At 37.4% G+C, this 12,329-nt stretch overlaps 1 protein-coding gene across 6 annotated transcripts in view; it reads right to left on the bottom strand.

The window, feature by feature from the left end:
- Positions 1-12,329, bottom strand: part of NEBL (nebulette) — a 412,617-nt gene that overhangs the window by 379,079 nt on the left and 21,209 nt on the right. For 5 of the 6 annotated variants that reach the window (XR_011337639.1, XM_069859522.1, XM_069859518.1 and 2 more), the window contains 3 exons: positions 9,821-9,922; positions 8,107-8,208; positions 1,286-1,393 (listed from right to left, as the gene is read on the bottom strand). Coding sequence is in view for 5 of the 6 variants with exons in the window: in XM_069859522.1 (XP_069715623.1) it covers positions 1,286-1,393; positions 8,107-8,208; positions 9,821-9,922 (312 nt within the window). In the remaining variant the exon portion in view is untranslated. The remainder of the gene's footprint in view (positions 1-1,285; positions 1,394-8,106; positions 8,209-9,820; positions 9,923-12,329) is intronic. The other variant, XM_069859519.1, reaches the window with a different exon arrangement.

Below are 12,329 nucleotides of genomic sequence, written 5' to 3'. Positions count from 1 at the left end.
GAATTATTATCATTAACCTTTTTCCACCCCCAAAAACCTTAAATCAAGGGTATCTTCCGCAATACTTCCGAGTTCACTCATTTTAAACACTGTTGATTCTCGTTCTTTTTCTCTTGATTACAAGGAATTACAATAACTGTCCAAATAAAAAAAAGTTGTATGTAAAACAGTTAAAGGGAAGTTCTCTTGGATATTTTATTTAATACAGATTGCTTTCAACAAAGATGGGCAATACAGTCACCTAAGGCAAAAGACTTGATGAAGTAGCAGAAGATAACTTCCTATGAGACTACAGTAAGATTTTCCATACATCTGATTGCTGGATGTCCATCTTTACAGGAAGAAAATTAGCCACATCACCTATCTTGGCTGACAAATCTTTTAAACCAACAGCTTTAGTCATTTCCACATACATATGTTCTTCACTGATGTAGGCAGACTACAAATAATCAATACTCAATTTACAAATTTCTTATAATAATAATCACTTCAACTCATTTTTTACCAAACATTTAGATTTTGGAAACAATTCCATATTCTGTTAGACCTTTCCCAGACCTGGCCTCTGCTGTTCGCATTGCATAGTACCCTAAACTTTGGAAACACTGGACAAGAAAAACAAGACTTCTGTCCTGGCTACCTGGGATCACTGTCTCAAAGAACAGCTCACAGGTTTCAGCATTAGACACACTGTTAAATATATCACTCCAACAGCATTATCACTCAATATAAATGTTTTCTCCAATTTGGCTCTAGCAGCAGGTACACACTGCTGAATCTAGTCAGTGCTGAAATTCATAATACTATTCAGAAGATCTACTGGTAGAATGAAGTCTAAAAGATGGACATAAAAATCTGAGCTATTCATGTAACCTCCTTCTGCAACTACTGGAGAGCTGTTAGTACTTCATTTCTCTAAAGACAGGCATCTACAATAGGTCAGAAGAATTGCCCTCTAGACACGTTTATTTCTTTCCCAAATACAAAGGCACTGAGTACAAGGCAATTAGCTTAGAGTAAGCAGTCATACTTTTTGACACAAAGTTAAGTGAGGTGAATCTCATCTAACATAGTTGTGAACAACTCAGTAGGTCCTTATAGAAAGGCTTTGTCAGAAACAGAGGAAGAAATGGATAACGTGCTGTACCTGCTATACAGACACACTGTACAGCAGAGACTGCTGCTGAAAATAATTCGTAAAATGGAAAAAGAAATTATGCTTGAGGACAAATGCTATGTTTTTCAGGATGTAAATGCATGCAAAATACAAAGCAAATACACTTACATCACTTGCCAAGGTGGACGCAATCTGTGCTTGCTTGAAGGAAGCACTCTCAAGAGGATTGTACTGGTGGCTCTTCATTTCCTTACTGAACTGCTCTTTGTATTTCACCTTCCACCAGAACAAACATATCTAATATTAACATGCAGCTCTTACATAAGGCACAGATAATTCAGACTACAAAGGAGTTTATTAAAGGCAATTGCCTTATCCATAAATCTTTAAACAATGAAGATGTTTAAGGAAGGTCCGTTTAGCACAGCTGTAACTGTTTTGTGCTGGTTTCAAAGTGCTTTTTATGTATCTGAATTTTACTGAAATAAAAAATAATATTAAGATTGTCATATGCAATTACTCAAGCTGAAAGATTTATAAAAACAAAACGGAAACAAAACTATAGGATTCATCCGATTAATCAAATAAATCAGAACTATTTGACTTGCAAGTTATCTATTCACAGAGAATAACTCAATTAATAATTAACATTGAAATTGTGTTTTTAAAGAAAAAAATCATAAGATAAACTTCTTGTAAAACTTGTAAAATCATTTGTAAATTTTTCGGCCATTTGAAAGCAGGAAGTCAGAATCATACTTCCCACTCGACCATCTTCCCAACACCAGGTCCATGTGTCACTTGCACTGTGCTCGGCTGTCACCCAGGTCTATTTTAATTCTGCCAGAAATTTTCCACAAGACCTTGAGGAATCTCTCTATAGTACAATCTCTTCTTGAGGACAATGCCCACCTCATTACAGTGTTAGAAAGCATAACTAAATCACTGTCTGCCATCACTTTCACTCTCTTCTTATTCAAAAGAAAAAGGGGAAACAATAACACATGTAAGAGAAAATAAGCAATAAATAAACGTTGAAGTAACAGCGTTAAAAGTAAACAAATCACAAGAATTCCATAAAACATGATGAAGAACTTAATTCAGAATCTGAAAACATGAAAATGAACAAATACTGAATCGCCCTCATTTGCACCCCTTGTTGTGCATGATCATCAAACACCTGCAGACTTTGCACACACACCTTGCTTCTTTCCAACAGCTGGTCATAATAGAGGAGAATAAAGTTCGGTCTGAATTATGCTGCTTTCATTAATGTCAATTAGACATCTGATATCTGAGCCTATGCAACATACATTATAATTTACCACACTCTGAATTAAGTAAATACATGGCTTTTTCCTTATTTCTTTTTTCTCAGTTCTCACAAGAATGTTTGATAAAGTGATTAAACCACCTCAAACAATATCCTTCAAAAATCATTTTTTCTCAGCTTTAGTTGTGAAAAAAAATTTCTTTTTCGTTTTTAGTTTTCTTTGCCTCAAAATACTCTTAGCATGATTTAGCTTACACAATCTCATTATGTTTAGCCACAATGCCCAATATTTCATCAATGTGGATAACAAGAATCCAAAACTAAGACACTCAAACAGAAACTAACTGTATATGTTCAAGATCTACATTATGATTCCAACATGTTAATATTTTAAAGGAAGGAAATTCTAAAACATTGCTACCTTTAAAGAGGAAACTTTACTTGAACACATGATGAACTTCATACTCTTTCACACTAGCACTAGAAAAGAATATCTATTGCTTTCTGATATATTCACCTGGTTCATATTGTTTGATATTTGTCTTGGCTTTGGAGCAAGTGCAAAAGCATATATCTGAATACAAAGACACTGCCTTTGTCAAAGGCAAATCCACATTCTGCACGACCAGTGAAGGAACAAATCAGAGGATTTTCTCTTTAAAAAGTTGTATCCAAAACTTGTCTTCTAATAAAAATCAGGCAGTGGTGGCATATGTGATTCAAAAAGCCTCCAAAACTAGGGATCAAGTTAGTACCATGAACAAAACTGTCTTTTACTGCTTGGGTATCAGCTTACATAATAGTAACATGTTGCAAAGAGTTTAAGTATCCAGCTACTACAGGCTGTCTACTTTCCAGCCAACAAATAGCCACAAAGTGTGCACAGAGACTGAACACACCATGTGGTCCTTCATATTCTTAAGTGCAAAAGCACCAGTGCTGAAGGGACCTCTCCTCACTACTGGCTTGCCATCTTCCAGCAGCAGCCGTTTCATGCCATTTTTTTTATAAGATTCTTCTAGCAATACATTTCAATCTAGAGATTCCAGCAATAAATCCTAAATAGTGTCACTTCAGATCACATAGCTGCTGAAGGGAAGCCAGTGAACCCAGTCTTCACAGGGCCATGTGTCCTAATGCCTGTGTGCAGGAGAGTCTCAAATTTAAGGACATCACCCACCAATCCAGTTGCAAATGTTCCTGTTGCAGTGAGGAATGTCTTGGTACCTCTAGGCCCTGCCACCTTGTCTGGCTGCTCTGTTTATTGCTTTTGCTCTCATCCTCAACACCACTGCACATGTCGCTCTGGGGCAAAACGGAGGCTACACAATAATATCAGATGACCCGGGCAGTATCTCAAGAGCACTTCCAGCAGTAATTTAACTCTGACTTGTCATAGGGGATTCATCTCATTCAAAGCCACACAGGCATTCACTTTCTCTTTTATCAGTATTTCCCTGTTTCTTTCTCCCTTTTGAAACAAAGCATGCGGTGGGAGAGGGAAAAGAGAGAAGAGCAAGCCCATGGATGAGTCACAGCGAAGTAACAGACACAGTATTTATCCTTCTTTTGAACAGGAGAAAGTTATGAATGCAGTTAAAAGAGGAAAAATACACCTGAGAGAAAGGGTTCTGACTGAAAAAAAAGGAGAAAAAAGTACTTTGGTGATTTCTAAAACATCTGAAGGGGGGAGGTCTTAGTAATGTTACAAATAGTGGAAGAGCAAACAAGAAGTGGGAGTAGAAATGACAGTTGTTAGTAGAAGCTTATCTACGAATTTCATCATTAACCAAAAGCTTTACTTTAATGAGAGTTTGAAATGGTGGCAACTTATTTACCAACTTAATTAAAGTCTTACATTTGTTTATTTTTTTTAGAGAGCACATAGTGGGTGTTAATTTAAAAGAAATGCGTGGAGGTTGCTCTCTAATTGTTGCTGAAGAAAGAGCCGACTTTGCAGGCGTTTAACACAACAACATACCCGAAAAACCAAACTGGAATTAAATAGGGCATGGATAAACAAACTTCTCATTGGCTTTGTACAAAACCTATAAAAGTCAGAATTGCAGCTGGACAGAGCAGTGTCTTTGAAGTTTTGCAGCAACATTCCTAAATCAAATCTGTAGTTCAAAGCTGTTCACACAGGGAGTGTTCAGTTTCAGAAGTGGATGACATCACCCACTGTTCAGATTTACAAAGAAACGACAAAAATTGAATCATTCAGCCACTGGGATCCCAGGATGAAGCAGAGGCAGCTAAAGCGTTTCCTCACAACCATATGAAAACAGATCAAAAAAAAGAAAAAAACTGTCAGAGCACATAGACATTGAAGGAAATGTAACATTAAAAAGCAACATAGAAAAAAAGCGCTAAATTAAAATACTGGTTGCTAAAAGTACTAGAGTACTTAAAGCAAAGAGTGAGAAAAATCTTAGACTCATTGTGTTGCTACTGATAATCTCAGCAAAGGTACATTTTGAAAAACATTCTACCTCTCACAATTTTATCCCTGAAACAATAAGCACTGGATCCAGCATAAAATACGAATATCCAAAATTATTCATCATAAACACAACTATTGAACACCATAAGGGGAATACTTCATATAAGCAGCTCTTTGAAAAAGCTAATTAAATGCATTAGAAGACAAAAAGAAGAAACAAACAAGAGACTGTTTTCATGAAAAACACAAAAATAATCCTAAATTATAAAAGGTACATTCAGCAAATTGACAAACTTCATGTTTTCACAAGGGCTAACACAGTTTCTGATTTAGATTTGGTTTAAAACCAACAGAAAGGGGTTACCGCATGCTGTGGGTAAATATGCTAGTCCTAGGAGCTATTATTTTTGTTGCTGCTGTTGTCAAAAGCTTTGCTAAACAAAAAAACCCAAAATTTAAAGAGAGGGGAAAAAAAAAAGACAGAGAGAGAGGGTACAATGATTTTTTTAGAGCCTTGAGTGCCAGTCAAACATTAACACTATTTTCTTCACATTCTTTGCCTTCCTGCTTGCCTTGATTGCTTTCTCCCTTTGTTACACCCACACTGCCTGACCTCTTCTTGCTCCTGTTCCCTATACTCCCTAAATTACCTACCCATATGCACCACATTAAAACACGTTATCATCTTCTCTTCCCATTACATCTATCAGAATTGTCAACTTTGCAAATTTACTGTGAGGGTCAAATAACCAATATTTCTCTGCATGTCGCAGCTTATAGATTCATGCTATTAAGGGAGATTATCAACTTTCAGCACAAAAAGTTTATAATGCTCCTATTTGCTGAGAAACAAATGGAAATCCTAAAAGCCAGAACGTCTGGAGACAATAAAAAGATCATTAACTTCACTATTTTTTAAATTTTTTAATTGTTACAATCCTGCTTCATGATCCTTGCATGAAGAGGACAGACATGACTGACTCACATTCAGGGCACCACAGGTGCGTTCCTCATCCTGCCCCTCCACCCTGCTCTTTGGACACTGGGGTCATCTTCATTTTTCTGTGCTCTCGATTTATGACCAGTGTGTCTAAGTGTTATAATGATTCAAATAATATATAAAAACATTAGACAACTCAGGGCCACTACCTTCCCTCCAGAGGAGCTGGGGAATTGCTAGGTGCAACGCCCCACTTCTGAAAGCATTTACAATCTCCATGTTGTATGGAGGGGGGTGTCAGACTGAAGCACTGCTTCTCTTTCTAGAAGTATATGGCCCATCTCACACACTACAACCAGCCACAACAGTGGAGAGCACAAGAAAAGGAAGGATCCCAAAACTTGGATCCAGGCCCAGTGGCTGCAGAGTTTGGACCACCAAGGTTTAGTAAGAATCATCTTTACAAATGAACTGCAAGCAAGCCACACTTTGTCAATTGCTCCTCTCTTCCTGCAACATCTTCTGCACTATTTGAACTCTCTAAAGAAGTTAAAAATGTACACCAAATGCTCTCTTCTGCAGAACTATCTCAACTGGAACCGCTGCCTTCCCAGTCCCTGGCAGTGAAAACACTCTATTATAAAGCTTTTGCAGATGCAGCAGGCGTTGTCCAAGGGGAAAATCACATCTAATAAAAATGAGATAAAAAGTGCATTGCTGAAGCCTGTGATGCAGCTGGCAGGTCACCAACCTGCAGGACCCCATGATTCAGCTGGTATTTTTTGACTGTTGCAATTGTTGTCCACAATCTCAGGGCCCAGTGAGATTGAGACAGCTATTGGAAAGGGATCCACTTTGGTTCCATTTGTGATGACAGGCAGCTGCAAGCTCACTAGATTCTAAAACAGGCTGCAAGGAAAGGCGGGCATAGGGTGCCACTGAGGAGAGATAAAAGATACCACACACTAAACTCAGATCTGATCTCTTTTAAAAATCAGACAGCTCCTTTTCCTCTAAGTGACAGCAATGTAGCCCTCACTCTTCCGAGAGAGCACAGGTTGACTTACAAGCCTGCACAATGCTAAACACAAAAGAATTTCTAGCAGACTTGCCCATCAGCAGAGGAATGAGCACATGATCAGAAAAGAAGAAATCTATTTGGAAAACACAAACCAATTTTGATTCTGAACACATCATTAACAAAGCAATAAAAACCTGTGTATTGTTTTCTTTTTCACTTTGTGCAGTATTAATGCTTCCAAGTTAATGATGGTACAGAATGAAATAGGAAATCACCTACAGATGTCTAAGGACAATGTTTGGTGACAGCAAAAGGAGCTCAATCTCTTGCAAGCAGACACTGTACTGTTTTGCAGCTTGTTCTCAATTATACATTATGCTCATTTTATTCTGGTTCTAGGGTAGGCATTTACTACCTTGCAAAATCACAAGTATTTGTTACCCAATACCGATTTTCAGATGTTCTAGCGTACAGGTAGGAGGTTCTAGTGCTGAGAAGACTGACATGGCCTACTCCAGTCAAAGGGCATTATACTCCTACAGGAGGACAGAATATTTTCCTGGGTTTACAAAAGCTCCAAGTGTAGCTTGACAGGATTACTAGCGAGGATTATGCTAGGCACTATTAAAGAACTATTCTAGAAAAAAAAGAAAGAAAAAAGAGGTCAGCAGTCAAAAATCCCCTCTCGCAACAGGGTGAGCTGTAGTAGAGTCTTATGAGTGGATCTTATGAGTAGAAGACTCATGAGAGGAAAAGAGGGAATATTTGCGTTTTCAGCTTTCTTTTTAGTTATGGACTAAAGTAATACCTCTTTTTTTTTGTTTTTTTGGTTTTTGTTGAGGTTAATATATAACAGAAAGTAGTACGTAAAAGGTTCAACTTCAAGGCTGATGGTTTACATGCCAGGCCAAATTCAGATCCCATTACTCACATTAGCAAGCTGTAACACAAAAGATCCCAGTTAATTCAGTGGGATTAATCACAGGTTCCACTCAAACTGAATGAGTAGCAGAATTTGCCTCTAAATTACACACAATTAATATATTATAAATTCTAGACAAGCTGTATAAATACACACCATCTCCACAAAATATGAGTTGTAACAGTCAAAGTTCATTGTATTTTTGCATAAAAATTTATTTTCTGTTTCCTAAGAATCTTGAATTTAGTAGTTATTGCAATAATACATGAAAAGAGTTTGAGAACATAATCTTTGTGTAATTAGAGACAATCTAAAAATCTCAACATTTTCGTGCATTACTAGGAACAAGTAATCTGAATTAAGTCATTGTAAAAAGACATAGAATCTTACTTGGCTTAACAGTTTTGAAACTCCTTTAGCATGTTCAAAATCTGGTCTTCCAAGTACAGCCGGTTCCTTATGGATGTTTCCCCTTCCTTTCTTGTACTCAGCCTTAAAAAAATTAATATGAATCACTATTAAATTGTTTGTTTTTGTTTTATCAAGAGAAATGTAAGCATTAAAGCTACTAGAAAAAGTTCCATTTAGTAATCTGCATAGACATTACTTTCAAAGCTGTTCTGATCAGCTCTAAAACAAAATAAAAAAAAAAAAAAAGCCATTCTCAAGGCTTTGGCACCTTAAAAACGTAGTATTTATTGTAAACCACAATGCACAGCATTCATGAAATTCAACTTTAACCAAATGCATAGCTTAAGCCCAGGAAATATTGTTCTCCCAAACAAGGCAGAGTGAGTTACAGTGGCTCAGCATTTCTTAGGACAGGGTCTGCATTTCACACAAGATTATTTCCAGCAGCTGAAAGTAGTTTTGAAACAAAACTAGGTTGAGCTTTTTTGAAATGTAAGGTCAAATTTCATTCTCAGTTTTACCATTGCAGTCATGCTGTATATCGGTGAGGTTGCAACAGTGTAACAGAGCGGAATTAGTCCCATAGGACTGGTGTTACGTGATCTTTCCAGCTGAACTGCCTCCCATGCAAATTGCTGCAATTTTTTTCCACAATGCATTAGAAAATAGCACAGATTAATTGACAATAGGTGCTTTGCGATATCACAAACTAAATTACCCGTTGCCTAAAATAGGCTTCTTGCATTACTCAGGCACTGTGAATCAGCAAGGACACGTCATAATAACAGACTGAGAGAAATTAAAGTCCCCAAACCATTTTAACTCAAAGGAGGCTTGAACAGCAATTAGTAAATTTAAGTGTTGAACATAAGACTTAGTAGTAAGTCTCTGGTTTTCAGAAAATCCTGAATATTCAAAATGTGAATCTCAGGTCCTTAAAACTGTCTCTCTGTGTCTAGTCAGTCTCACATGAAACTATCAGCAGTTGCTTAAAATCTTGGTTCAGGGCTTTTAACATATACATTGTTCAAATTGTCTACAATAAAACATTGACCTGCATCACACTTTGCTGCTTCTCAAACTGCTCCTTGATCTGTCCATTAGCAGATGTCACAATGGGAGAGAAAATAATTTGAGAGGGGAGTTTGGGGAAAAGAGCCCCCATGCAAGAGGCAGCATGTTTGCACATTTCTCAGAAGGACAGCAGGGAATTGCATTTCCCTGTCACTGTCTGTCGAGATGGGAGGAGGAAGTGGAGTCCTGGGATGCAAATTTCTGTTGCACTGAGGTGAAAAAAGCCTTGGTATGTCTTCTGAAGTGCACTATAGCATACATGCCTATAACTTATTTTGAGAATTCTTATAGTGAATCAAGCTGAAACAAAACCAACTTTAGTAAGCTTAATGTTGTCTTTAGATCAATAACCAAAAAATGCAAATGTCTTACTGTCAACACCAAAACAGAAGAAACGTATAACTTCATAGCATACCAGGTAAGGGGCCGGGGGGGGGGGGGGGGGGGGGGTGTTGGGTTTTGGGGTTTTTTTCAATCAAACTTCCATTTCAGATTTGGGATTGCAGATTTTCTGCCCAGGACATTTGAGAATCTCAGCAGCATTCTAGACAATCTTACTGAAACTGGAATAAGTAAAATAATGTCTAAAAATTACAAATAGAGTGACAAGAGAACATACATCACTTATTATCTTTGTTGTCTCAGTTGCTATCTTTACGTCTGGCCTATTCAGCACTTCAGTGTATCTATGAGTATCTTGCACATCCTTCTTATAGGATACCTGTCAAAACAAAACCAGTTTTGTTTAAAACAAAAAAAACCCAAACAAACAAACCCATTCAAAGTTTACAAATAATCTTTAAATTATTTACCTACTCAGCCATCAAATTCAATAGAACTTGGTCTAATGTATTCCAACACAGTACTGCTGTACAGGGATTATTTAGTAAGACCCACATGTAGGTTAACAGGATAAGGGAAGAAATTCAGAAGCATAAAACACAATATTAAAATGAAAAATAGTTTTGCTTATAACCATAGCAGAAAATTAAAGCACTGTAAAGACGTTTTATGATTAAATTTCAGAGGACTTCTAAGAATACAGCATTTTTATTATGCTATGCTCTTTTTTTGTGTAAAATACGCCCCCCCCTCCATGATAATGAGCACTGCAGCCTAGGAGATTGCAGCTACCCACAGTGAATGTCTTTCTAATAGGCAGCACTGTAGCTGATACGTAATTCAATGACATAACTCCATCCTAGCATTCCCTACTTCCCACAACTCCACTTATCTGCTCCTTTACACAGTCATGGAAACAAGGAGGCTGAGTGTTCCAGCACGTGGAGTACAACATTTAATCTTTCTGTTTGTCCAACAGTCATTACTATAATGAACGGGCTCAGAAACTTTGGTCAGAAGGCTAAGCTGCAGGTAGGAGAGTCCAAACATTCTCTATTTAGAAAGCAATCAGAGGAACAGCACAGATTTGAGGGATGCTACTGAGCTCCAAGACCACAAGTTATCCTTTCTCTCCCTCTCCAGGGTCTGCAGACCTTTCCTCTCCCTTCCTGTAGCACATGTGCCAATCTAAGCTAATTTCCAAGAGCTCTTACTGAATTACTCTGAATTATTAAGAAAATCATCCTGGTATTCAAAAGTGTCAAAGAAATTGAAATTCTAGGCAAAAGTCAGAAAACAAAGTCTACAGGGAACAGAAAGCATCAGAAGAATTCCTGCTTTACTGGACTGTCTTTTAGATCTTCTGTTGTTTAACAAAGTTAATCAGCCTCTCAGGACTGTACTTCACCATCAAGTCCTCAGCCCAAGGCTTCATTAATAACCTCTGCATCTAGCTCCTGTTTCCAACATAAAGTTTTACTCCAGGAACAATGCCAATGAAGAAACTCAAATATAAATTGTAGAAATGTTATTGTGAAAAGAAAAAAGAAAAGAAAGGGGAAGAGGAAGGGAAAGAGGACCTTACTTTTTGGCACATATTTTACAAGCAACAGGAGAGTAACTTTGCATCCATACGGCTTCAGGTAAGTAGACAAGCTAAACAGGTTTCTCTGTTGGCTGCTTGCCCACAAATACATCTTATAATTTTTAGCCTACAATGAGTGACACACAAGTGTATTCACTGATTAAATAAATAAATAAATAGGTTGGATGAATACAGGCCAAAGTACCATCTACCAAGAAAATAGAAACTGTTTCTTATAGCTTGTTAAAAACGCTGGAAGTTGTATTTAGACTTCCTCTATTTTTTTAAGAAACCAGATGTAGAGACAAGCATTTACAATTCCGGACTTTACATTAATTTAGTTAATTATATGCTGTTCATCCTAATGGCCACATGAGGTGAGGTGAAAACCACAAAGGCATCAGAAACAGGTTTCTGAATAGCACCCTATCATCCATGTAAATTGCAAATTAAAGGCCAGCATATGTGCTCAAAATAGAAATTAGGAATGGAGTGAATTTAACAACAGAGAACCAAGAATAGTGGTGATAAAGTTGAGGAAATGTGGTCACTTATTGCTCCCAAATGACATGATCATATAGTACATGAAATAATGGATTGTGGTTAATTTCAGGAGGAAAGGAGGTGGGGAATAAGACAGTGACAGTCCTTTATATTTCACCATTTTCAATTATATTAGATGCAAGGCCAATTGCTATAGCTTTCCCTGAGTGAATTATTATTCTTCCTGCACCTAAACCAGTATACCTATTACTTATGTCTGAGGCAAAGTCATCTAGCATTTTACAAATGTCTGCAATATATATTTGCTCCATTCTGCAGCTTGTCATACTCCAGTGAGAATAAAAATGTTATGCAGCAGAACAGTAGTTTGTCAGAGGTAGGCCAAAGAAAGAAAAAATATGTTTCCCATTTCCTGAATAACCTCAATCCCTGGATGTTGACCCTTTCCCATTGGGACAGTGTGCTAGCCTCTATTACACAGCTGCTATACTGTTTCACCTAGTGATATTTTTTTTTTCAATAGTGATATGTTACAACAGTAAAACCAGAGCTATTCCAGGAGACGCAGACAGGGCAAAGCAACCAGCTTGGCATGTGCACCCATGGTCACCAACAAAATGTGGAGAAGCCTATGAGGGGGGAGAAAACAAAGTCTGGTCAAGCAACAAAAGAAAGGAAACAGCAGAAGCATCCGCAG

Source organism: Phaenicophaeus curvirostris, chromosome 6 (genome assembly GCF_032191515.1).
Source record: "Phaenicophaeus curvirostris isolate KB17595 chromosome 6, BPBGC_Pcur_1.0, whole genome shotgun sequence".
Classification (NCBI taxonomy): domain Eukaryota; kingdom Metazoa; phylum Chordata; class Aves; order Cuculiformes; family Cuculidae; genus Phaenicophaeus; species Phaenicophaeus curvirostris.
The sequence above is the reverse complement of the archived record's forward strand: the minus strand, read 5'-3'. Positions and strand labels throughout refer to the sequence as shown.